General features: G+C 41.0%; 1 protein-coding gene across 1 annotated transcript; it reads right to left on the reverse strand.

Moving 5' to 3' along the window:
- On the reverse strand, positions 1-27,293 carry LOC108107043 (S phase cyclin A-associated protein in the endoplasmic reticulum). Its single transcript, XM_017214404.2, is given in 14 exon segments — positions 1-459; positions 517-843; positions 3,314-3,405; positions 3,656-3,748; positions 3,862-4,007; positions 20,091-20,230; positions 22,280-22,403; positions 22,469-22,726; positions 22,926-22,936; positions 22,938-23,662; positions 23,665-24,372; positions 24,428-24,575; positions 24,577-26,714; positions 26,959-27,293. Coding segments are annotated over 14 exon segments (5,223 nt in total). The 5' UTR covers positions 27,143-27,293; the 3' UTR covers positions 1-330.
- Positions 27,294-27,905: the final 612 nt, after the last annotated feature.

Raw genomic sequence — 27,905 nt, forward strand, 5'->3', positions numbered from 1 at the left:
TATGTAATATATATTTATTTATTCTGATATAAAATCTAGGCGAGTTGTGAATGTGTTTTAGCGAATGTGTGAGAGTGAGTGAGATGAAGTGCGTGTTTAGTAAACTAGTTTAAGTTAACATTTATAGGTTATATAAATTATATTAAAAATATTTTGTGTGTTTTCCTTTTTTTGATGTTTGATTATTTTCCATTTTCATTTTGTTTCATCTCCTTGCGAATGTTTCGAGTTTTGCTCTCTTTCAGCTTTTCCTTTTTTCATTTTCTTTGAAAATAATATCACGTTGAGAGTTGAGACTTCATGTCCAAGGGTACAGCTATATCTTTATCCTTAGCACTGATCTTGTGTCTGTGGCTTACTGTTATTGCCGGGGCTGATTTTGTCTTTGGTGCGACTGTGTATCAGTTTAATGACGCTGTTTCTTTGGGCCATCTCCGATTTGCTGTACTCGTCTATGAACTGGAAGGGGCGGATATACATCAAGAAGCCATCATCAGTTAACCAAACTAAACTTACCAGCAAATCGAAATCCTTGCAGAGTAGCTCCCTAGCTGAAGCATTGTTAAAGGAAGCCGTTACCAAAAACGGATAAATCACAGGATTAAACTGGCTGGGCATCTTGGCCAGGTTCTTAAAGATCACCGCAAACTGTTCCGATATCAGCAGATCCTGATGCCTCCGATTATTGACACAGAAAAAGGCCAGCGTGGCGATTAGGTCAATCAGCATTGGTGTGCTCTCGTTGTTCTTCAGCCATTGAGTATTTGCCACGCTCAAGTTCAGGATGAGGGTCATCACATCCAACAGCTTCAGCGACAAAGGACCCTCCACAGTCAGGGCCTCCTGAAAACACCAAAAAAAGAAAAAGAAAATACATTTAATTGGCAACATACAACCAGCCGACAATGGAAAAAATAACCGAAACCAAAATCACTGAGCAAATGTTTTAATTAAGTCAAAGCAAATATCAAAGAGTGGCACTTGTTTAGGGCAGGAAATGAAGGACCGGCACGTCCTGCTGCCCGATTGTTTATATATTCCTGCTATTCCTATACTATATATATTTGCGTGTTATTTGCATAAGGGACTCTCGCTGAACCGAACCGGAGAGCAGTGCTTCTAATTTGTTTGCCCTGGCAGGCCAAAACCCGAAACTCGATTCAACAACTGAAACTGGCAACTTGCTCGAGGAGGCGGCCGCGGGACGAGCCAGAGTTTGAGTACGAGTACTAAGCAAATATTTAGCCAAACAATTGACATGCCTGGCTGGCTAGAACAACGCCTCCTCCTCACTTTTCCTAACCCCTCGGCAGGATATGAGCGAGCGGCAAGGATTTTTCAGCCGGAAAAAAACAATTTATATGAAAAAAAAAAAAAAACGAGAACGATTGAAATTGCGTGGGCCTCGGATTGGCTTGGGTTAAACTTGAAAATTTCATTTTACAAAGTCAATATTTACGCAAAAACAAGAGCGACTCTCGAAAATTGAGTTTGCTGATTAAAACCGAATCAAATTATTTGCCAGAAACGGAGCAACCGCCCCTCGCTGGAAATGTTGTTGTTGTTGTTGATGATGATGATGATGAGCAACCGAAACCCTTATCTATTTTTGTGGTAATTTAAAACAAATAGCTCTAATCCCAGTGCAAGGCTAGGGGTTGGAGCTTTTGGCAGCAGCAAAGTTTGTCTAGCAAATTAGTTTGTCAAGTGCGTAGACTTGGATGCCAGCCTGCCAGCCCTGCCAGCCTGCCAGCCCTGCCATCCAGCCTGCTGCATCTGTTAAATATTGACACGTGCAACAGACGCACACTCGAAAACTCGTATAAGCGGATGGAGGTACACAGGAAATTAAAATCTAGATGCCACACTTTGCCAAAAAAAAACGAACTGAAAATGGTTATTTAACTTTTGGTGACTGCATAATTATGTTGTACTTAAGCTTTGCATTGCAAGCTTATAAATTGGAGTTGGAAAATGGATATTTTAATGTTCAGAACTTGAATTACAAATCATTTTTCCTTTTCAAAGACTGTTTGATCGAAAATCAAAGTAATCTTAAGTAGATATTGATAATATTTATAACCAACCTATTCCTCGAGCATTTGAGGAGATTCAGAGCGAGGTTAGGTGTAGATTTGTCTCCTAGGTGGCGCTTCAGTTAGATCCACGATTGCTGCACTTCGATATTCTGTTTCTATGGCGTGGTTTTTGGCTGCCAACTTAACTCATCTCATCTCCAGTTGGTTCGTTTCGTTACGGTTGGCATAAATATTTTAGGCCACGCCAAGACGACTGCCGACATTTGGTCCCAAGTAAAGTGTCAAAATATTTGCGTATGCCACCCATCCTCTATTTTATCCTCCCACTCCCCTCCTCACTACACCCAACATGCTTTGATGCTTTTCTCCTCTGCATTTTCACAGGTACACGAGTTCAGAGCGAAATGTCATCGCGGTTCAATGGCGTTCGCCTCATGTTGTGTTTGTCATTTGGCGCTGTGTTGTCTGTTAAGCAAATGTCACTCTGCCCTGACTCTATGCATTTTCCACCAAAACGGAAAGCCCACACTCCCACTCCCCCCGCGGAAAATCCCATTCCACAAAGTACACAATTCTCGTGGCTGTCATGACATTTGGCAATATGCAAATCACTCTGTCGAAATTCACTCGCTGATTGCAAGCCGCAGCAATTGCAAAGTTTTAAACGTCTGCACTAACTTTTCCTCATGTTTTCCCTCCCGCTGATGCTGATGCTGATGCTGATGCTTCTGCCTCAGCTGCTGTTGTTATTGTTTTTGCTGTTGCCTCAATTTTCTCAATTTTCGCCAGGCGATTTCACGTTCGACAAAGTTTAGAAGAGCAAAGTAAAGAAAAGCCAAACGCATAGACACACACACTGCCAGCAAAAAACAAGAGCAGCATCAACGGGAAAACATAAAACCGGAGAGTGAAAAAATTCTAATGAAATTTTCTTTGCGTTTCGCTGCTTGAACAGCAGGAAAACTCAAGTCACATTGGAGATGAAATGGTTAAAACATTTTAGTTTAAAAAACTAAAGCAAAACTTTTAATAGCTAAAAAGGATTAAGAATAGAACATGTTTACCACATCACAGAGTCAAGAACAAACATTAAAAGAAATCAAATCTATGTTAGTTTTCCACTGTTTTTCACCACTGTGCCTTCGTATTGGGTTAAGGGCTGGCTGACTTCTTGATTTGTTTAAACGGCAACGCACGACGTTCGACGTTTGCCGTCGTTTGCCTTCGAAACTCCTGAGAAACCCACTCCTCTGTGGAAAGAAAGACAAACTCACCTGGAAAGTGTTCACATCCAGCGAGGCCAGGGACACGTAAAGATGAAAAGTCGATGCCGCCAAGGCGGTCGTGCGCGGTGGAATGCATTCACCTGCAAAAACAAAAAAAATCAAAAAAAAAAAAAAACGAAAGAAAAGCGGATGAACAACGGCTAGCGGATATTCAATCATAAAACATTAGAGCGGTTGACGGGGAAAATCAAAACTAATTTCCGCCTTTGCGAGGAGATCACGTTGCGTGGGTTGTTCGTAAAGTGCATTGAAATCTAATTAGCACCTCCACAACCTCCTTCCTCCCCCTCAACAATTTTCAGCTACCGTTTTGGTTCAGTTAAAACTCACCTATTGGCATCACACTGCCGTAGAGCATCGATACGGTTCCAAACAGCTCCGTGGTCTTGGCAGCGCTCAGCAAACGTGTCGGATCGGCAGGACCTGTTCGTGGAGGATAAGAGGAAGGAATAAACAACGATCCCCTTGGGTTATTTACCCTCAACCAGGTGTGACTTTCTGCTGCCAAACAGAAGTTGCCGCCTGAAATGACTCACCCGGCTGGCAAACATCAATGAATCTGGACAGGAAGCCCATGGTGGTCAGCAGACCCAGCATCATGCTCTTGTTACCCTCAATGGACTCACGCACCTTCTGAATGCGCCGGGAAAGAAGCTCAATCAGGCCCGTGATCACAGCGAGGCTAAAAAGAAAAGAAATTAGGTTATTAAATCAGGAATATATTTTATAGTTTAACTGTAATCCCCTTGGAAAAACAAGAATTAACTGAAGGATCTCTGTCTGAATGCCTTTCGGGGACTCATTACTATTCAACCTCAATCATTCAGCCATTTTCTTATTGTTTGCCCGGTGGTTTCCCATGTCCATATGCTGCTAGTTCTATTGGTCTTTCCCCTTGGCACCTTTTCTACCCTTTCAACTTGACTACCTTTTGGTTGAACGACATTCCACACTTGTTAATCGCCCGAAGCGTTCAAAGGCACGAGTTGAAATCATGTTGGCCCGAGAATAGAACCCAACGACCATGTGTCATATCATTTGAAAGCGATTTAAATTCATACACTCCCCAATGGCAAACAACAAGTTATCCCTGCCCGTCGTCGTCCGGAGAATCTCCTCTTCATCCCGAGTAATCATCCCGAGCAAATGCCATTTCATTTGCTCTCGTGGCAAGGTGTTTCCATTCACATATCGAGGGGAGTTGGCACGGGGAATCAGGGACTAGTGTCCTGTTTAACCTCTGAATGAACATTAACATGTCCTTGCTCTGGCTGTTCTGATGCTGTTGCCTGTTGTCATTGTCAGCGCAAATCTGTTTTGATTTTAATCCAGCTTATGTGAGCCCGAAATGCCGAAATGCATGCCCATGGTCCTGCAGAGCCTCGGTAACCGCCTGCTCCCGTGTACCACCTCCCTCCCTGTATTGTTGTTCAGCGAACTGTGCTGCTTATTCCTGCTACACTAAGAATATTTTGGGTATGGGAAAGGGAAGTCTAATCTTGAAACATAAGATATATTATTATATATTCGTGTACATTTTGGTATTTTCAACTTGTCTTTTTAAAGAACAAACTTTACTTTAAGATTAAATTTTAATACTCCATGAAAATTATTTTGAGTGTCCCTAAATCCGCTGCCGCCTCTGTTTTATGCTGCCGATTATGCGACTTAAGTGCCGAAATCAATGCACACAAATGCCCAAATTACAAGCACCCGTGAAAAGGACATTTTCCTGTTCCACAGAAGAAAGGGAACTTTTTTATTCCTTCCTCTCCTCCTAAAAAGGACATTTTAAAACCCGACAAGGCGTTGCGATTTTTTCTTGGCAATTGCAACTATTTTGTTTATTAAACAAGAGAGACAGAGCTTGAGTTAAGTAGCGTGTGCATTTGACACTTGTTAAAATATTTGCGCCTGTCCCACACACACACTCACACACTCAAGGGAGGTCCTTGATGATTAAACCGATGGGAAGAGGGGGGGGTGCGCAGAAGAGGGGATGAGGGGGTGTGCCTGCAACTGTCGCGCGTATTTAGCGAACGTGTTTTCACAACTAACAAGGATGTTAATTTTTTTTTCCTGCTGGGGATTCTTATTTTTATTTCGAGCTTTGCACCAAATGCCTTTTCACACCCGAAAAAGTCCTGTCTGGGTGTCCTGCCAGTGGTTTACCCTCCCCTTACCTCCCTCCCTACCCCCACACTCTCGAGTGCCATTCTCCACGCCCTGTGTTGTCGCATTTTATTTTTATTTTGTCGCCATCGCTGGCTGCTGCTTTTGGCTGCTGTTTATTTTACGGCACTGACGATTATGTCCTGTCCGGGCGACCGGGGCTCCGGGGTCCTTTTGGTCCTGGGAAAGGAAACCTCGGCCACATCCGATACGTCTCTTACCCACCCGGCAGTTGGCCATTTTGTGTTTGGATTGATGCGACCAACGAACTAAATACTTTCCACAGGCGAAACTCAGGGCCAGGACACATGACAAACGATGACAGTTCACTGGCGGTGGGGCGGAAGAGGAAAATGGGGGGGGGGGTGGTAGCCCACAGACTCGGGGTAAAAGCATCCTTTATGCTCCGTGCTAGCTTTGTGCTTGTTGGTTTAAGAAAATTATTAAGGATATTTTTGTGGTGCTGATGAGTTTGCCGAGTACTTTTTGTCCAGCAAGCGCACGAAGTGAAAGCGAAGTGTGGTTGAGGGGTTAGGGGGATCAGATTTTGACCAACCAGGAGAGCAAACATCATGTGGGTTGTCCCTGCGTCCGGGCATCCTCGTGTCCCTGTGTCCGCCTGTCTGCGCTAAGTGTCCTGTGTGCGATGCGAGGCACAAATAGCAAAACAGGAAGCTCAAGTATGTTTACAGTTGACAACGCCAGAAACGCTGTGGGGATATCAGCATGGGATCAGCAGGGATGTGCTTTTAGCTTTATTTTTGGGTCTCGTTTTGGATTTTTTATGGAACGGAAACTTTACATTTTCCGGTAACTATTAGAAGTAAAATTAAATTACTCTTTAAAAAATACAATAAAATCATGAGGCATTTCACATCTTGGCTGAAATACCCTCAAGAGATTTTTTGAGTTAGAAGTAGATTTTATTATAAAATTGTTAAGGATTTTGTTATGTCAAAGATAAAATTTCGAAGATCTTCAATCTACTTTTCAGATAATTTAAGTTCAAGTAACCTGGTCGAAGTATCTTAAGCCAGCAGCACAGCTTCAGGCATAGAAGAGCGGGACTTTGGGACTCATCCTGGCAACGGCACGTAGTCCTTGCTGCTTTGTTTGTCTCTTCACTGGGTGGGTGTTTGTGTGTGTTTGGTTGCTTCAATGAGTGTGGGTGTGTGTGTGTGTTAGCGTTTGAGTAATGGACGCTTTTATTTGCGAACAGGACTTCTGGCTGTGTCAAAAGGGGTCAAAATGGATTTTTTGGCTATATAAAAATTGCTGCTGGCCGTGTTTGCTTTTCAATGCTGCTGTTGCTGCTATCGTGGTCAACGAGATTCTCTCTTAATTCAACGCCAGGACACTGTCATGGCATATCAATCACTCATATATATAATATATATATATGCTATATAGAATGTTATAGATCTGTGTATGTTTATGGCTTGCCACTTAAATAGCAGAAATCTGTATGCCATTCATTTGTATTGCAAACATCGAGCGATGAATGAACTCTCCTGCTTTTGTTGATGACTCGCTTTCGTTTATTATGATAAATCACACAGAAAATAATGAACAATGTTGGGGGGAAGGGGGTTTGTTTGATATTTTTAGTGTTTGTAATCATCATTCGCTTAATTGAAATCAAAACATCAAGCCAACTCAAATTTATTTGCCCAACAATTTCTCTTTCAGTTTGTGTTTCCCAAAAAAAAGGAATATTTATATATAGAAAAACAGAAACAAAAAAAGCTGAGAAGGACTTGCACTTGAATCTGCAAAAGCTGCTAAATGGATGCAATGTCACAGTTCTCTCTCAAACACACTCCTCACCACCCACCCCCCACACAGCTTTCTCGTATTTGCTTACAAACATTTAGCAGCATTTTATGGACGAACGTTTCTGAATCTTTTGCTAATCGGTTTTTGCATTTTGAGCACATTTAATGCTAGACGCGTGCTGCTCATTAGCATATGAAAGAATTATATTGCCATTGTCCGGTTGGGCTTTAAACACAAATTTCCACTGCACGTGGCACACGGACAAGCGATTTGAAAACTGTTTATGGATTTATGTGGCTAAAAGTTGTGCCATTATTTTGCCAACATTTTATTGAAATCTTTGTTTTGCCAGCTTAAAAAGTTGACAAACAAATTAAGCAAATTAAATTTAAATCAAAGGTGTTATCTTAATGCCCGAACATAATTTCATTTGACTAATTAAGTCAATTATGTCGCTCACTAAATGATTTCCATTAAGAGTTTTATTTAGTATTTCACATTTCGATTTCTTTTACTACTTTTATTTTGCTTTCACTTATTTATTTAAGCAAAAATAAAATAATAAACAGAAAGAACAACGTATGCTTTTAATTTAACCAAAAATGCTTTGCCCATTTTTAACCCCAGAACACTTTTGTGTTTTTCTCAAACAAATCTGCTTAGCAGCTTTCGCAGTAATTCAATTTCAACACGAATCATTGAAATTCATCAGATTCAAATTCATTCAATCAACTAAAGTCAACAACGGAGGCTGGAAAAATGCCAGCTGGCACATATATAGAAAGCAATCCCGAATCCGATGCAGATTTAGATTCAGGTCAGAGGCATAGAACTCAACGCCTTGCGGTGGGCCTAAAACAACATTAGTTGGCAGGCAAAACAAGCGACACACACACAGGCAAGATTCGAAAAGGTGTTAAATGAAAACTAAACTGGAAAAAAAAAAAAGAAAAGCAAAGGGAAAGGTGGTATCCTGGCTAGCTACCCCTTAATTTTCCGCACTGAGCACGAGCCGGAGGAGTTGATTAAAATGCAATTTCAAATTGTTTTCTCCGCTGGTTGTCAGCACTTGATTAAGAGCAACTGTTTCTTTTCGGAGGGTTAAAACTGTCGCGCCTGCGCCTTGCCATTCTGCAATCCCCTTTCTGACGGGCTACCCTATTCGGGTGTCATGTCAAAACAATGCAACTCGATTCCCAGTTTTAGGGGTAGCAAGCGGCGGCAGTCAAACAGCCGGCAGCGAAAGTCGAGAGCTCTGATTGCCCACAAGTGGCTGAGAGGAGAACAGAAGCAACCCTCGGGAGAAGTTTCAATGGAATGATGGCATGAAGGTAGGGAAAAGTATAAAATGACTGAGAAGAATCTAAACAGATTTATAAGCAAGTAACACTAACTAACCAGCTAGAATCAAATATTAAACTGAAAGCTAAAGCATCTAGAAACTCTCAATTCGAAAGAAGTTAACACTCAACTTTAATCACGAAACCTATATTTTTGGCTTCTGGTAGTTGGCTATCCATTGATGATGCTAAAATTACACAGCACCTGGTACCGAGGTTTTTCGGCAGACAACTTTCTTGGCCATGTTTATGCATTAGAGAGCGCGTGTTAAATAATTTCATGGTGCAAGTTGGTCGACTCCTTTATGGCCATAAAGGGAGTCAATGGCCAAGGGAGGCGAGAGGGGGATTGTTGTTGTTGTAATGCAAAGGGAGGGTGAACTTTTAATGGGCCACGCGAAAAATGTGGGCATGTGGAGTTAAGTAACATTATCAGTGTGTGGGTAAAGAGCAGGGACATCGTTATCATTAAGAGACACCAACAGTGTGACATCATCATCATCATCATCATAATCATTTTATCATCATAATTATGGCGCTTACTAGGGCAGCACGTACAGCAGCTGTCACTAAAAACAACAGTGGCAAGGGCAAAATATATTTATTACATAAATCTCAACCGAGACTAAGACAATTCGTCATGTCACAGGGATTTGCCAAGGAGAGATCTCAATTGTGGCTAATGGAGCTAAGACTTGGAGAAGTAGTCCTCTTATGAATTTCAATTGCCGTTCGGTGATTCCTGTTTTGCTTTTACAGAGAAAGAAAAACAAGTTTTCCCAAACTATTGTTTTAATTTCAATATTCAACTTAAGATTCTTGCTAAAATGACTTCTTAGTATGTTTTATTCCAAAAACAAACTATTATCTCACATTTTCAGAGTAGTTTTTAGTAACTGATTTCAATCCCAAGAGATTTCTATATAAACCCCGAAAGAAAAACAGACATTTTCCCATTATTTCTCTATGTATGTTTACATTACTAATATGAAACGCCTCCAACAACAATAATCACATCAACAGGAGCTGGGACGTGACTCTCTAATGCCCAGCAAGGTTTCCGTTTCGCTGGCAGGGGGTCTCCTTTCGGTCTGCATGTCCTTTTGCCACTTCGGACATCCTGCGGTGCTAATAACCCACTTACTTAGACTTATCCTTTTGTTGAAAGAGGGCAGGCAACAGCGAAAGGTAGAGGACCAAATGCTTCGCTGCCCATCAATTATTGTCCGGGAAATGCAATTCGGAATCCAAATCGAAATTGAATTGACCGCATTCGGGTGCACAGAATTCTTTTTTTTTTTTATTTTTATTTTTGGAAATTATCCTGTGGCAGGAGGCATAGCGAAAGGGGCACCCCTATGGACAGACGTATTTATGGTTTATGTTTTGGGTGAACTTTTAAGGTTTAATTGCATTTGTAAATGTTTTGGCTGATGCGGAGATGCGGTTGTGATTGGGTGGAGGCTCTCAATGGGAGGTTTATATTCCGAATTACAACAAAATATAGAAAAATAATCAATTTCAATTCTGAAAGAAGAGTGAAAACCATTACAACATAAAAGGGCAAAACTTAGTCAAAAACAAATCGAAACCAAACCCAAAACAATAACAACCATAACTTTAAACTTTAAAAGAGGGTTCTATTCTTGTTTATAAAAACTATTTTTTTTATTGCTTTTCAATATTTGTGTGTGCGGAAACCAATTGAATTCGATTGGTCACGCTCAAGGACTCGACAGGACCTCCGTCACGGTCACGCCCTGTCCAAAGACCCTTCCTTTTTCTGTTGGTCACACAGCTGTCAACAGAAGCGATTGAAAATCTTTTTGCGCAAATTTAACTAATTTGTGATTTTTCGTAATTAAGCGTTGAATGAGATAAAAATAAACGAAAAGAAATACAATTCAAATGACAGAGAGAGAGAGGGGCGGAGAGGCAGCTGTGTTTTTTACTTTCAGGGCCGCACCTTCGACTGATAAGAGTTCCAGTTGAGATCGTAATTAATTTCTGGGCTCTCCCCTTACTTTTTTATTTTCATTCGAGAATGCAAATGAATTTGTACGTATCGCCGGAACGGCTACAACACTTTTAATTCGTTTACCTTGCGACAGTCGCCAGATGATGACGATGATGATTCAGTTTCGGAGTGCATGAGGATACCCGAGCCCAGAGAGACATTGACGTAAATTGATTTTCAACGCTTTACCAGAAAGAGAGAGGGGGCGGGGTAGATACAAGCCGAAAGGACAGGCGCCACAAACCGCAAAACAGCGGCGATCAAGAGGGACCGGGCGCGCATAGTGAAAACCGCAGCGAAAGGATTGCCCTCGCATGTGGCATATAAGATATGCATATTTATATACGAGTATCTGCACCTCGAAAGGCCTTTCGAGCTCATCATAAATAATGCGCCAAGTGGCTAAAAGCGCAGGCCAAGAAAGTCAGTTTTGGCCTTATCAACAAGCTTCATGAAACTTGGCGGAAAACATAAAGAACAGTAAGGTTACAAGGAAAAAAAGAGTTAAACTTTGTTTATGAAGAGAAATAAATTGTAGTTCTTAACTAATGTGGCTTAAATTTTTAATTTAAGTAAATAATCAACAAAGCTTAACTTTAAAAACTAAAATTTACAATAAAGAAACTAACATTCGAGATAGCTCCTATAGAATGCCCCTTTAATCCCTTAAAAATTGGTTTATAATAACCATATTAGTTATTGACTTTTAACCCCCTGCCACGCCTCCATACCGAGGATAACCCTTTTTGCGACAGTTGCTATGAAACCCCTTATTTTCAAATATATATTCTGGCATTCCACATTCACATTTTTCACAGAACTGCAGAATCTGTTAAACTTTTTACAAGGCTGCGCTTCATTAAACCGCCCAGAATTTGGTAGCCACGGGAGCTGGCCCATTACCACGCCCATTAATGCAAATTAAACGCAATGCAGACATATGCCAAAATCAAGACCTCAGCTTCTGGCTTCCTCGCTCATCCAGTTCCATTCACTTCGCTTGGGTTCGGATTTGGGTACGGATGTGTCACAGCGCATTATCATTCATAAATCAAAACATGGAAATTGTTTAGCGCAGGGTGAGGGGTTGCATTTTGGCCAGGGAACAACAATATAATAGCCCTCCCCTACTCACTCCCTTCAACCCGCGCTGCTCTCTGCGCAGTCTAATAAACATATATAAAAAGTTATGAATAAATTAAGACATTTGGTTGTCAGTTTCGGTTTAAAGGGATGCAGTTGGATGATGTGCCCCCGGGGTTGTTGCTCACTTTTTATACATCGATGATTAAACTCGCATTACGCGTATAACCAAGGGTTAAGGGTAAGGACTTCTTTAAAGAGTAACTGGCAAGGCAAGTGCCGAGATTGAGCTGTCAAGTGTGTGCCCTCAAGATTTAGCAAGAAAAGTGTGCAAAAAAAAAAGAAGGGAAAAGGGAAAAGAAATCCAAGAAGCAGGCAAAATATCTCTAAGGAAACTCAACCAAACTAAAGTTATAGATATGGCAGGGAAAAATAAATCTGCATGCGGTAGGCCAGACGTAAGGCAAAGACAAACACGGATGTGGCAATCACTCCATGGGATATATAATCCCGATCCTGTCTAGCCGAGTTTTTAAAATGAAAATTCATCAACACGTCACCCGTCCATCCAATCCATCCATCCATCTATAGAGCCATATACCATACCAAACCATCATTCCATCTCGCAACGCGTCTCCTGTGTTTTCTTAGTAACGAACGCCACCCAAAGCGTTTTCCATTTACCCCAAAAACACACACTGACACTGGGGCGACAGACAACGGGGTAAACGTTTTGTCTTATATTTAATATATATATATATGTATATGTTTTGACAGACGGGGTGGGAGGAGCAGGGGGCTGGGGCCAGGAGAAAGAGTTCGGGCGTCTTCAATTACGACACGCGCGTTGAAAATAAAATTTCAGCAGTTTTTAGACATCTGCACGGGGAGAAAATTCATAAGAACAAGATATGTATATTGGAACATGTCTTTTGGGAATGTAAAAGCTCATAGTGTAATTTAATGTTAATAGAAACAATACTTTTTTATGGTGGAAAATACCTTTCATTTTGACTGATAAATCACAAAATAAGGTAAGGATTTCTACATAAAATTTTGATAGTAAAATGCTTAAAACCTAAACATTCTAACTAATTACCTCTTTTCACATATTAAGTCTTAGTTAATCACCAAGTTACTTTAACATTTCTCTCAGTGCCTGCCTGCTTTCCATATGGGCCTTGTCAACGGGCAACATAAGACGATTTCTTGTTCTCCTGCCTACCGCAGATGCTCATCCAGAAAACCAAAAAGATAAGAAAACATAGAGTTCGGAGAGGGAGAGAGGAGAGGGGGAGAGAGAAGAGAGGAGAGAGAGAATCAACGTCAGAAATGGACAACACACGTGGGGCAGCGACGTTGACGGGATTTGGCCATTGGGATTGGGTCTGCCAATCCCACTTTCGGGGGAGGCTGTTAAAAAGCCAAAGTCGAAATAGCTGCGAGAAAGTAAAGCCGCTCGTAAAACTCAAACGAGGCGCGAAGAAGGAAAAGCTGGAGAAGCCAACGGCAGCAACACAAAAACATGGCGCCAAATAACCGCAACCATAACGGTATTCCCTTCCCCGTCTCTTTCTTCCCATCGACATTCTGTTCCTTAAAATCCCTCCCAGGGCTATAGAAAGACCCTGAACAGGACCATGCGGCGACGTTTGCCGCCATTTTGTAGAAGAAAAGTGCATATAATAAAATAAAATAGCAACAAGACCAACAAAAGCCAGTTGGGCAACACACACGACCAGGAGGTGGGTCACAAAAAATGGCACCGCCATTAAAAGTAGCCAAGTTAAAAGAGGGATAACGAATTTTTGGATGCTCTAATCAATGGAAATATTAAATTTTATTAAAATAATAAAGAAAAGATAGAAACACTGACAGAACTTAAGTAACAAAACTTGAATGTAAAAACATTTAATATCCTATCCTATCTAAGAAAGTTAATATGCCTTTCCCTACACAGATTTTCACGATTGCAGAGTTTGAGTCTAGGACCAAAGTCAGTGAAAATGGGCGCCTGTGATTTGGCTTTGCCATTGTAGGAGTTTGTATGGGTTTGTGGAAAAGTAGAAAATGGAAAATGGCAAGCGAATGAAAATGTCGCCGAGTGAGCATCGTAAAAAATTATGCCCAACGTAAGGTTCCCTCCTACATATGCATGGGGAGTCGCAGCCAAATTGCGTTCTTATGGCACTTTAGTGGCAAAATCAAATTAGAATTTATGGTAAGTCGCCGCCCAATCATAAATGCGGCGCCCCCTATATGAGGAGCTTGTAACGCCCCCTCTTCCTCTCTATGAATTTTCCCATAACCATTGAATAGCCATAACCATAGCAGCGACTTTTCCCTTAGTGCTAAATGACCTTTACTGCTGGGCCATTTCAAAAATACTTTTGCGAAGATTTTTAGTTTGTATCGTAAATTTTTGATATGAATCATATGCTATGGGGTTCTACTAAAAGACCTTTGAGGGGTTTATAAGAGTTAAAGAGTAGCTCCCGGATTAGTGGCTTGTAATGTACGCCATCTGCTGGCCACTTGAGGGCATTACTCATGCCACATTTGGCCCGATTCAGATTCAAGTGCTTAGCGTGTTAATTTGCACCAGTTTTGGTCTTCAGCAGGGGATGCAACCGAGACTATCTATAGTTGTATAGGAGGGTTGTTGCTCGGTATTCCGATTGTGTTTTAGCCAGAGGCCTCGTGTTAAGCCCTCACAATTGCCATTTGATTGAGTGATGCGTCAGTTGGTTGTCCTTGTCCTTGCGCCTGTTTTGTGTTCCCCGCTCTGTTTATCTCCGCCCCCTCATAATCACCCCTCACCCTGTTACTGTTTGTTTTGAGAGCTACCGATGCGCATTAACTACACTCGAAGAAAATTTGCTTTGCCTTTGGTCTTTACCCAGAAATAGTATAAGCTTTGTGGGATTTTTGGCACTTCTTAGTTTGAATTTACTAATTTAAACATAAAAGCTTTTAGTTAGATGAAAATTAACCAGATACTCATTAATATTTATGATAAGACATAAATTAATTTTCAATAAAGAACTCTGTGAATGATTTGAAAGCCATTTAATAGCATGACAATTATTTCTCTAAGTGTCTCTAAACAGAAAGAAAAAACCGAAACCCAGGAAGGATGTGATTTTATAGAGGGTGCATTATCATCATCCCGAGAGAGTATAGTACTTCGCATCTGACGAGCATTAAATTAACTGTAACCGGCACTGCACTTTACACATTTTACATATGTCGCCTACCAGAGACAACTTCATCTTGGTGGGTGGTTGTTACCCCTCCCCCGTGAAATGTTCCCCAGAGAGAGAGAGGGAAAACCCAAAACAGAGCAGTGGCAGAAAAAAACAAGGCCGAAAATCAAAGCGAATGCACTCAAACAAGGAGTGGCTCAGCCTCGAACTGAGCCTGTAGGTAATTCAATAGCCAAAAGCCGTACCGCTCGTACCTCATCCATCTACCCTCTACATTTCGTTCATCCTTTGACATGCGGCGGAGCTGGACAGGCACTCATCAAACTTTTGACATGCAGCTCGACGAGAGACAGGGAGGAGGAGTGGAGGGAGGATGGACAGGAAAAGGACATAGCTGCTGAGGCTGCTGATGCTGCTGCTGCTGCCTTTTTGCATGCAAAATGTCAGCGCATATGTCAGACTTTTGCATATGACCTCTTCTTGTTATGCGAGAAGAGGGTCCACTCTAAAATATCTGACCATTTTGAGAAACTTATGTCTGAAATGGCAAACTTTTACTTCAACTAAAAAGTATTTTAAAAACCTACAAATAAAAAACAAGTCATTTAATACGTAACAAAAAAGATTTCCTAAAGCATAACTCTTTCTACCACTAAAATTTCTCCCACAAATCTTCAAGCTGCCCTCCAAAATCTAGTTTTTTTTTTTCTGAGTCCTTTATGGCCAAATGCATTTTGATGCAAATATACAGCGAAGTTTTGGGCTACACTTCTTTTGAGCTGCTACCCTAACCCTTGACCCCTCACTATTTTCTGCCACACCCCCCTAGAAAACCAACGCCCCTGCACTCTCATACTGCGACAATTTCAGGATATTTGTGTGGGTTTTTGTGCAGGGGTTTTCCTATGATGTCTTTGTAACTGTAATTGATGCTGACTTTTTGACAGTTTGAATGTCGAAACGAACAGATGAGCAACGAGAACTGAAAACGAAAACTGAAACTGAAATAGAAATTGAAACTGAGCTCCAGTTGAGCAGTTGACTACCAGTCAGTAGAAGGCGGAGAGGAGTTTTCCGGGGCGAGGGTCGGGGTGAGATGACAACTCTGATTAGTTGTGTGACAGTTTTGTGATTTGAATTCAATTATGACATGCAAAAAGCTGGCAGGTGGTCGGTGTGCTATTGAAATTCTGTTACTTCAATACTGGGTGTGTTATTTAATATTTTATTTCATTTCATTAAAGTAGGTGCAAAACTTCAACCTTCTTGAAGACATAGAATATTTTAAATATTAAAAACTACCACGAAATTTCTGACTTTTCTTTTAATTTTCATTTGATTTCTTAATATTCATTGATAGATTTCCCTCTGTTAAGAAACAACGCACTTTCAAAATAAAATTTAAGGCCACCTTCCACTTACTTTCCGAATTTTTCTACCTCCCACTCCCACTTTTTTCGGGGGGTAGCTGAAAGATCAATAAACACACCGTTAAGAGTCAATATTTTGATTTTCCCTCAAGCGGGGGTGGGAATGAAAACTGGAAAGGGCGAGGGACAAACAAAAGGAGCGGCGCACTGAGCAAATAGGAAACTTCGCCAAAGCCAAACAAAGCGAAAGAGACAGCAACTGAGCCGAGTTTTCCCTATGCTCAGCCTTTTGTCAAAAAGAATCAACAGAGACGAGGGGGAAAAACTGAAATCGGATATTAAACGCTGCACATAAAAAAAAGCCAACAAACAAAACGAGGAGAAACAGGAGACGTAGAAGGATATATTCCGAAAAAAAAGTGAGAGACAGCGATAAGAGTGAAGAGCAGCGAAGACAAAGGACAAAGGACCAAGAATGAAATTAATACATTTGACCAGATAGGAGAGTCAAAGGTCTATGGTCTATCAAAGGGGTCGGATGGGCTGCTGTCTAGTTTAAGGTCTAAATAGTTTCACTAATATGTCGATGGTAAAATAAAACCCTGAGACACGTGTGTGTGTGGTGGGTGTGTGAGTGTGCAAGTGTGTTTTTTGATGCCAGATACTGTCCTTGTAATTGAGCCAAAAGGTTTTATTGGCACTGGAAGAATATAATATGTAATGTAATGACAAAAAACATGATAAAGAACTTAAGCCAACTACTTAATTTCCATGTTTTATACATTAAAATTGTACTATTTTTCATTATGTTTTACTTTAATAATAAATAAAACGATCATTGTACTCCTTTTTTATTTCAGTGGAGCCTTGAAAACAATGTCAATTGCAAAGTGCTGGCCACAAAAACTTACACACTCAGAGCCATGCATGCGAACATCCTGCAGGATGTGGATGCAGCAGCTCCAAGTCCTCGGCTGGCCATAACTCCAAATTGGCCATTCGATCTGGTTACTTAAAGGGTAATTAAATTAACTGCCGCACAGCAGCAGCAGCAGGCGGAAGTAACTCTGCCAGCATGTCGTCCTTGTTGACATCCTGCCAATGGAAACAACAGCCGCAGGAGCAACGGCAGACAAGCCAAAGGACGAGCACGCGGCTGGGGAATATCGAAAAGATTTTTTTACCCTACACCCAAAGAAATATATGCATATTTCATTATGACTGCTTTTTAGGGGTGGCAAGGTAAAGGGGTTCCGGTTTGGATTCGGGTTTGAGTTTCTGGTTTCGATTCCGCTCCTAGGGGTGTTTGCTTTATCGCGTGCCAAATCATCGTTATGATTGCGATGTGCCTCCTTTTCTTTTGTTGGGATTGATGATCAAATCGTGATTAAAATATATTTACTTCCCATTTTTTACCAGCCAGGCTAATGACTGTGTTGATTAATTATGAATCAATTACATTGTAAAAAGATATCTCATACATCTTCGCGTAGCTTTTTTGTGTGATGTGAAGGTGCCAGAGCGAGGCAAATCAAATTTATCATGGTTTTAGAATGGGAATGACATGGTAGATGGTGGGAGGACACGATTTATATTAAGGACTTTGGTTTATTCAAAGCCAAGCTGGATATTTGGGTAAACAGAATTTAAGTAGAAATTTTCGTTTTATGATTAATGATAGGGAAAACATACTTTTTGTGAGTTCTGTGCTTTTCTTAATTTTTAAACAAAACAAATTGCAATTTAATTATAAAAGTACAAACTTTGATATTTTTTAAATGGAGTTTTTCTCTTAGAAAGCCAAACTCTAATAGCGAAAATCTTTCAACAGAAGTTTCCTAGTTGCTGGAAAAGTTTCGCTCTACTCAGAAGAAGAAAAACCCTTGTCTAGAAATAAAAGTTCCTCTTTGTCAACTTTAATTCGATTACACGACTCCTCGAAAACTTTATTCAAATTAAAAACAAAATATTCGAAACTCCTCCCCCCACCTGAACAATTAAAAGTAAACAAAAATTTAATTATATATCCGACAAAAAGCAGCACGTAGAGGAGCAAGAAAGAAAGCTGCAATCGAATTAGGAAGCCGGAAAATGGCAAAATTCTTCGTGGCCAGAAAGAATGAGGAAACAGGAAGCACTGCAAGATGGCGGACCATTGAAGTGCGGCGAATTGAGTTTCCCATTCAACCAAGTTTATTTATTTTCAAGGCAAAATGGCGCAAGGTGCAGGGCATAAAACACGAGAGTCGGCAGGTCGCGGGGGTTGGTTTCCCCCAAAAATTATAGTCAAAAGAAAATTTGATTTTGCAAACGCTGTAATTGAATTGAGCGCAGAAAAGCGCGCTACGAAAAATGGCCGAAGGAATAAAGGCGAATAACCAAAGAATAAGGATACAAAATAACAGAAGCAGCAGCAACGGCCACCACAAAAGGCTGCAAAGGAGACACAGTGACGGGAAAAAAAACACACAACAATGGCTGGCTAATAAAATAAACGAAAAGCTTTTGTAAGCAAATTGAAAATATAAACAAACGAAAATTGATAAAGAACGTAAAAAAAGCGGCGACCAACAAAATGGATGATGAAAAAATAAACAGCAAACAGCTAGGAAAAGGCAGAAAATTGGTCAGAGCCCAGAGCACACACAAAAGGATAAACAAAAGCCGCACAGCACACACAAGGAAAGCCAACACAAAAAATTGGCTAGCAAAAACCGAAACAAAAACAAACGCAAATGTAACAAACAAAAGCCAATTCTCAATTGAAAAATGCATAACAACAAAGTTTTTTTTTTATGTAACAATGAAAGGATAACACAAACACACACAAAACTAACTGATACATACCAACAAACTATGCAGTGAAAAATAAGATGGATGCGAAATTTATGTCTTTAAAAAATAAACAAAATAATAAAGTTCTTCCTTTTTTCTAAAATTTAAATCCCTTTTTACTCTGCACAAAGTTATACAAAATGGAGTCTATTTTTGGAAGCTATAGAAACGTCAACAATAACAAAGTCAACGTCAAAGTTTTACCCACAAAAATGAACGCAAATTAAAGGAAAACAAACTGACGAAAGGGGGAAGGAGTCGGTTGGGACCAGAATCTCCGAGCTGGACATTAAAGTTTCCGGATTTTGAAATTAAAGCACGAAAAAAGGGAAACGAAAGGCGAAGAACATTAAATTGTTAAATATTGATGAAAGTTCATTAATAATTCAAGTAACAGGAATTTAGTACAAAATATTTCAATTTCGTGGGTTGAAAAGATACATTTAACCTTTCTTTGAACCTTTTTTTATAAGAAAATAAGTTTGCTCACTTATGCCTTAAATAAAGCTTAAGTCTTAAAGGAAAATAGATAATTTATTTTAACGTATAAATATACAGTTTGAGTGGGTAAAAATTAACAAATTCAATTCAAATTACAACCAATTTCAAAAATTTGACCCCAAAATATTGCGTTGGCGACCCATATGCTGTGCATCAGTGTGACCAACTAGATAAAAGTTAAAATTAAAAATAATAATTTTTAAACGCGGTGCCGAGGGCAGCGCAGCAACAGCGACGTAGCCGCAGGCTGGGCAAACGCATTTGTTGTCCCACTCTTGCGCAGACACGCCCTCTCAAGTGTGCAAACGAGATAGCTATACCCTCGAATACAATTACTATCTCTCTTTTACTCATATGGGTTTTCGAACTCGTTTTTCGAACTCACGGAATTTCCCCTATTTTCATTCGAAGTTTTTTTAGTTGGCCGCAATAAACCGGCGTAGTTGCACTTGTTGTTGTACTCACTTTATCATGTCCGGCAGGCGTTCCGGAACCTTTGGGTGGGTGTTCTTCTTCACGTAACTCGAGGACAGCGCCTCCGTACAGGCCAGCATTAGCTCCGTGGACAACTCGACCGGATGTTGTGGTGATTTTTCTTCGGGTAACTGCAAAAGATCGAAAAGAAGTTAGAAAAACCTAGTCTTCGTTTATACGCACGACTTGATTGCAAAGGAGAACGTTTCGATGTGCAAATATTAATGCAAAAGCAAAGATTTTTTCGAATTTTCTCATGTATCCCTAAATAAATAAATTAATTTTTACCAACAAAGATTGACTTTTAAACTTTGTGGATTTCGCATTAAACCATACAAATACAGCAAATAAATTAAGAAGCATATGTCAACGATATAAAAATTATTAAAAAAAAACTTGCAACTAAAAGTTTCTTAAATATTTAAAAAAATATATTGTTATTGTAAATATTTGGCGTATAAACCATAGTTCATAAATCTAACGGATTAAAGTGGTAACGCACAATTGTTGCATGCTTTTTGGGGCCAGCAGTGAAATTCCTTGCTGGGTATTTAAATTAATTATCAATTTAAACAGAAACAACAGACAGACGGAGAGACAGAGAGACAGAGACATCCACATCAATCAAAATGTTAATTGATGTTTCCCCCTCGCTCACCTACAGTTAACTTTTTCACTCTGTTGCGCCTTCTTCGTTTTTCCTTTCTTACTCCTCCTCTTACTTCTTCTTCTTTTTACTCATTACATGACAAGCGGCGCGCGCGCTGATCCATCAACGAAAAAAAGGAAGGTGAAAAAAACAGGGGTGGTCGATCAAGAGGGGACGGGTGAAAAGGGGCGGGGGAAGCGACAATAAACACGAGCCAAGTTAACAGTGCCAACAACAAAAAAACTCCAGAGTGCGATGCGCAGTAAAAATATTTTTATAGATTTAAATAAAGAGCAAAAAATACCTTTTTAAAAACAGGAAGACTTTACCGAATTGTTAATACCTTTTTACTCAAACTCCTAAATTAAAATTTCCCCAGCTTCTTGATTTTCTTTTGTATTTTTAAAAAAAAAACTTAATAACTTAGAGAAAAAATTGTTTACCTACAAAAACAATTTGTTTATAATTCTTGAGTGTTCACTGGATAAATAAATAGGTTTTACGTCTTTCATCTGCTAGCTGGCTGTGCTCATATACCCTTTCACTCCGCGAGAAAAACATATACAACTAAAATAAAAAATAAGGAAAAAACATTTATTGGGTGGGAGAGTGGCTTTTTATACGATTTAACGATTGATTTAACAGCAGCCGCAAAATGTATAAACATTTTACACGCTGACAAATTGGCCAGGAAAGGGAAAATCACCCAGAAAGTGGAGATACCATGGAAGGGCAGGCTGTCAGGGTAGCGACCTAGTGCTTAAAAATTGATAGGCCAAAAGCGACAGGCGAGAGAGCGAGCGGCGCACGAGGCCAGTAAATAAAATTCAAATAAAAATGCCAAACAAACAAAAGCCAGCGCCAAATAAAAGCGTCAAAGAAATGGCAAATAAACAACGCCAGCCAAACGAGCAAAAACAAAAGCCGAGGCGAAACATAAACTTTAAACAGGGCCAAATAAGTCTTGCAGACTAATAGACCTGCAAATGCTCTTTTGGACTATTTTCAGATAGAAAAAAATTCTAATTAAATATTATTTATCAAAATACAGCTACTAAAAATCTTGGAATCGTTTGTTAGTTTTTAGAATATGAACCCTTAATTGTTAGCCTTACTTTAAAAATTGTTTTTCATTCTAAAATGTGCCCTAAAATATTCCTCAACACCTATTTGAAAACTTTGCAGCAAGATCTGCCAAAATTTCTAAAGACCCTCGCCAAACTAAGTTTTCATTTGTCGCGGATTTAAGATGGACAGAGACATAAACGCGGCCAAGTGTTAAGTGGCTGCCGGGCAGGACCATAATGCCAGCCAAGTACGAATTTATATTATACACATAGGCGACATCCGACGTGGCCTGGGGAATTGTGAGTTGCCAACTTTTGCGACTGTTCCTAACCCTCTGCCCCAATCCCACGTATAGCCCCTGAAGGCGGGGACGACTGCCTGGCGACACTTTTATTGTGGAGCAGTTTGGGCGGCCAAAAGTTTTTAAAAGTTTCTTTTGTGTGCGGCTGCTTTGGAGGATTACCTGGAAACTCTTGTTGATGGCATCGAACAGAACGGTTATGGAATTGCCCAGAAGAGCATGACGAGCAATCTGAGGGCATACCGAACAGGCATTCCTATAAAGCTGTACAGCCAAATGAAGGGACCTAGAAAAATATTAAGTTAATAAGTACAAATATATGTAAAATGCTAAAATTAAAGCTCAACGTACTTTCTTGAGATCTCGGAGTTTTCCTCCATGCCCTTGCTAATGACATGGTTGGCCAATATACCCAAACCATCCATGCAGAGGAAAGCCTGGAAATCAAAAGCCTGAGCCTTGGGTATAACTCGCAATAGATTTCCAAGATTCCTATCCAATCCTTGGGCTCCGCCACCCTTCACCACCAGATTCAACAGCTTGGGCACTGTACTATCCCTTTTCAAATAGGGGGGCAAAGGCTCTAAACTGTCCAAATACTCGGCAGCGCTGTAAGCAGTTAATAAGTTACTATAACGAATAACACGAAACACATTTTAAATCTTATTCAACCCAAACCAACAGTCAATATCATTTAACGATTAAGCAGAAATTTAACAACCGTAAAATTCCAAAAAAAAAAAAAATAAATAATACAATAATTATTTTGATTTCATCATTAAAAGTTAACCAATCACACTAAACTTACCACTGACTCATCTCTCTGCTTCAGCTTTTTCATCTTCTTTTTGTAGCTCCTCGAATGACCCGAAATCCCACCCACTTCGGAAAGAGTAGAAGACATATCGCCATCCTCATTGGTGGTGCTCGTGCCATTTCCATTTAACAGGTCTTCAGAATCATCCTGATCTCCACGTCCTTCGTCCGCCTGCCTGGTGGGCATAGTTAGCTCCACAGCCCTTTGTCGGATTTGTTCGATATTCTCCTCATGGCGGCGAGCAGATTCCAGCTGCTTCTGAAGAATCTTGCGCTGCAATTCTTCCGTTGTTTGTTGCTGTTGAACTTGTAGGGCTAAAAGTCTTTCCTCACGATCCCTCGCCTTTTCCCTGGCCAGGGCCTGTCGCTGCTTCTCTTTCTGCTCCTGCATCTTGCCAATCCTTTGCTCCTTTTCGAGTCGCGTCTCATTCATCTTCTCAAGCTTTAGCAACCGTTCTTTTTCAAGAGCTTGGCGACGCCTCTCCACAGCAGCTTCTTTGGCCAGCTTTTCTTCAACCCTCTTTTGTCTTTCCTGCTCCAAGTCTTGTAGTCTTCCTTCTGTTTCCTTGGAAGATTCCAGGAGATCCAATCGCTTGTTTTGCGCTTCAATGTTTTTGATAAAGTTAATTTCTTTAAGTTTCTTCTCCTCATCGTGAGCCTTCTCAATGATTTGCTTGAGATATTGTTCTCGATTTTCAGCTGCCCTTTGAAGTCTTCCTTGCATTTTTGGCGTTTGTCTTCGATAATCTGATTCTTAGCTGCCTTAACATCTTCCACTCTTGAAAACAGTTGCTGAAGTTTAGCTGCCTTTTCCTGCTGAAGTAGATTCCGTTTCTGCTGGGCTCTCGCCTGTTTTGCTTGATACTTTTTCAGCGTTTCCTGTAGAGAACGACGCCTGGAGGGCGAGGATAACTTCTGGTGCAGCTCTTGAGCTCTTCCAGGATGTCTAGCTACATACGCCTGCAGAGTTGCCAAAGCCTCCGCTCTTTCGTTCCACGACATATCAGAAAGTAATGCCTGATATCTCAACTCCAAACTGGCATTTTCATCATCACTCATGGTCACAAATACAGCCGAATCATCACCACCGGTCAGTTCCAATCCGTCTACTCCATCGTCCTGCTCTTCCAGCTGAACTTCACAGTCCGTCTCATCCGTTTCCGTATCCACATCGATCTCCGTTTGCTCCAGCTCTCTGATCTGTCGTTCAAGAGATTCCTGTACTTCTACTAAAATCCTTTCATCGCGCTCTTCCTCGTTGTCATCCGTATTTTGCTCCTCGTTCTCATCACAGGCACTCAGGATGCCAGCATTGGGTTTTAAGCTTCCATTGGGAAGCTTGCAACGGGCAATGCTTTCGTAGAGCTCACCAATGGTTTTGGAGAACTCGCAGTTCGTCTGAATCTTAATGTCGATCTTGTTGTGGTCATCGTTGTTGGCTAAAAACAATTAGAAATTTAATTTAAAGATCACATTTTTTATTAATAAACTTACATTCAACTACAGTTTCTGCAGATGAAGAGCTGCTCTTGTTGGGTTTATTACCCTGCTCTATTTGCTGCAGCTTTCTTAGAGCATTCTTCTCACTCCTCATGTACTCCTTGTGCAAGGACGTCATTTTCAGCCCTGTAAGATCAGATTTTCTGTCTCTTGATAATGGAAGTGCGCCCAATGGAACTACTGTTGCTGCTGTTTCGAGTGCTGCTTGTGATTACAGATGCTGGAGCTACCTTCTCGGGCTTCTCAGTTGTCTCCGACTCTTCTGGCTTCTCTGGTTTCTTCACTTGGTTTGTAGTATTTCTCTGCACTGGGAAAGAATTAACCTTGGCCTTGGCATTCTTGATTTCCGGTCGGGAAATTGCTAATGTTGTCTTTGCTTTAACCTTAGCATCTCCTGCTGAGCCAACAGTTTTTCCTGGAATGGATTTGCCGTTAGCTTTGCTGTCACCTGCTCCTTTATCCCTATCTTTGTTTTCTTGCTCTTTTTGCTGTTCGTTTAGCAACGCCAATGTAGGCAAACTGGCATAGCCTGTGGGCTGATTGAATCTATTCGCCCAATGCATGCTGCTTCGCCTCCGATTTTTCACGGTCAACCAACCATCGTTAGCATCGATAGGGAGTTGAATCTGTTTTGGTCCGCACTGTCGCTCCTCCGCCTTTAAAGTGCTTCTTGAGTTCGAAAGCTGTTCATTGCTAGCTTTTAGAGTGGATGTTGAACTGGCTATATCCTCCCTGGAACTTAATCTAGAACTCATGGTAGTTCTTCTGGCAGTGCTTAAAATGGAACTTGGACCCGCTCTCTTCGACATAGTTCTGGCGCCGGTACAAGGATTTGTACTTTTGGTATTCCCTTTTATTTCCAGCATTGTTCGCGAGCGAGCAGACAATCTGGAGGCCACATTGTTGGGTGGACCATAGCACTCGGTTTTGCTGGAAGGTCTAGGAGGTGGCTGCAATCCACTTCTTGTAGTCTTGGCAGAGGGAGGAGCTGTTTTGGTGCGACGCAAACCATTGACTGGTGGCGCAGGATTTGTCTTTATATTAATAGGCTTGGTTGCTATCGTCTTGTTAGTAGCTCCCGCAGTTGGGGGATTCTTCTTCGCTGGACGATTTAGCACACTGGAATACTTGAGTGGACTGTTTTGAGCAATATTTGCGGATAGTAATGGATTTAAGGGTTGTGGTTTTTTTATCAGCTCTGCGACAGGTTTGACAACAGTGCTAGGTGGCGTTGGCTCTTTATTGGCCTGCTGGGTAAGTAGAGCGTTCTCCATGGACTCCAGAGAAGCTACAGTCATCTCTAGAGCTGTTGGTTCATGTGCTGCATTTATCAAAGAATCTTCTTTGCTTAATTTATCTTCATTTATGAAAGTGTGTTCCAGAGGAAGATCCTGTGGTTTGTTCGGAATTTCCTCCGTACATTCATTAGCTATTGGAATGTTTACTTCTTCTTTAACCACTTGCTCAATATTCTCCTGAGCTTCTCTTTCCTCTGCCTCCCGACGCATTTTCTCCCTGACATCCGCTAGAGTTAAGTGTGGGTCCTCCAGATCAGTTTGGGAATACTGGGTGTTGAGCTGTACGTAGTTTGATTTGTCACCACTCAAGTCGAGGGGACCCTCCATGTTATCCGACTGCGAAGATCCTTGAGTAGCTCGCTTGCTGGCCGCAAATAGTTCTCTGACATTTAGACGCATTGCTCCCTTTGGCACTTGGTCATAGGCACGCAAAAGTTTTTTGGGTGAAATCTGTCCATGATCACAGCACGGTGAGGTTTTCCCGGATTGAGAACCCGGAAACAAGGCTGGACTCGATTTACCCGAGTTATTGGGGCTGCAAAGACTTTTAGTTCGAACTCTGGGAGTAGGATTGCTTTTGCGTACTTCCCAAGCCAGGCTCTGAGGTCGCTGTTGCAATGGCCGAGATTCATAGTCCCAGGATACTTTGAACCACTCACTTAGCGCCTTAAAATCTCGCACATAGTTCTCTAACACCAGAATCGCCTCCTGGCAGCTGGATATGTTTTCGTAACACTCCACTGTTTGGTAAATTTCGTTGACAGCCCTCTGAAGATTTCCGAAAAGCAAGGCCCAGTATCGTGCTTGCAGCTCCGATTTTTTGTCTCTTCCTGTGGAGGCGCTACGCACACGTGGTCCACTGCTTCCACCACCGCCTCCTCCCAAACTTCCAGTTGATTTTAGTCGCGGTGAAGTGGGCGATTGGCAGTTTTTTGGTGTTCCACTAGGTGACTTTGGCGGCACCATGGGAGGCTTTCGATAACCTGAAAAAAGTGCAATATTAAAATGTGATGTCCAAAGCTATTGTTAAAATGTATTCTATCCGATACTCGATACTTATTTGACATATTTATAGAATTTCTCAAATCTTTTTATAAATGGAACTAAAAACACGTTTCCAATTGGAATATATTTTTCTATCTTCTTACACAAGTTGCTAATAATACAACACACCCTAGAAACTCCTCAAGTACCAAGCATCGGAAATCAACAATTTGTTTGTCTTACAGTCCCCGTTCATGATTACGCCTCCGCTTCCAACAGCTGCTCCTCCATCGCCACCTGCTCCTCCTCCAACTCCTCCACCCACGGAACCGCTAGCACCACTCGAAGTTGTCTCATCGCAGAACTGGTAGACTAGCAGATTCTTCGCCTCCCTGCCCTCACGACTCAAAACCTCTCGCATTTCCATTGTTGGAAAAAAGACCGAAAAGCTTGTTATTGCTGCTGCTTCTGCCGGCGTCTCTGCCCACTTCGCTGCCCACGCAGCTGTTGCAGCTGTTCACGCAACTTTTGGTTTCGTCCTTTGTGGCAATCCAAATCCTAATGAACTCTTTTAACTTTTGCTATTCACCACAGGAAACGTTTGCAACAGTTTCGATTTTAATTGATTATTTCTGATTTTTTGTTTCTCCTATTTGAGGCGACGCTTCTTTGTTGTTTTTGTCGCAGAATTTCGCAAGGCCAGAGGACTGTGCAGCATTTTACCACGACGTCACTTGATGATATTAACAGCGACTTTGTCGATAAGAGTCTCGCCGGTGCCCCTTCCACTGTCTCAAGTCGGTGATCTTTGTTTTGGGCCGGTAAAATTGGAAAATCCTTTCAGTATTGCGTCTAAACTAAACTTCTGATTTCTGCCAATTTCGGCAGAGCAGAGCCAGCTGATTCCAATGCAGTGTTACTTTTGGTGTAGCAGTGACATCGACAATCGATAGGCGACTAATGTATCGATGGAAACGTCTTGGCGCGCGCGATCTGCTAATATAAAGCGTAATTTTAAATGTTAAAATAATAAACAAATTTTACAAAACTGATTTCATTAATGTTACTTGGTAGAAATTAAAAGTGGAATAAAAAGTCCTGTAAAAATGGCTTTCTGGAATCATTGAAAAACGTAAATACAAAAAATGAAATTATGAAGAAGAAATTATTCTCAAATATAACTTTACTCA

Source organism: Drosophila eugracilis, unplaced genomic scaffold, assembly GCF_018153835.1.
Source record: "Drosophila eugracilis isolate 14026-0451.02 unplaced genomic scaffold, ASM1815383v1 contig_952, whole genome shotgun sequence".
Taxonomy (NCBI): domain Eukaryota; kingdom Metazoa; phylum Arthropoda; class Insecta; order Diptera; family Drosophilidae; genus Drosophila; species Drosophila eugracilis.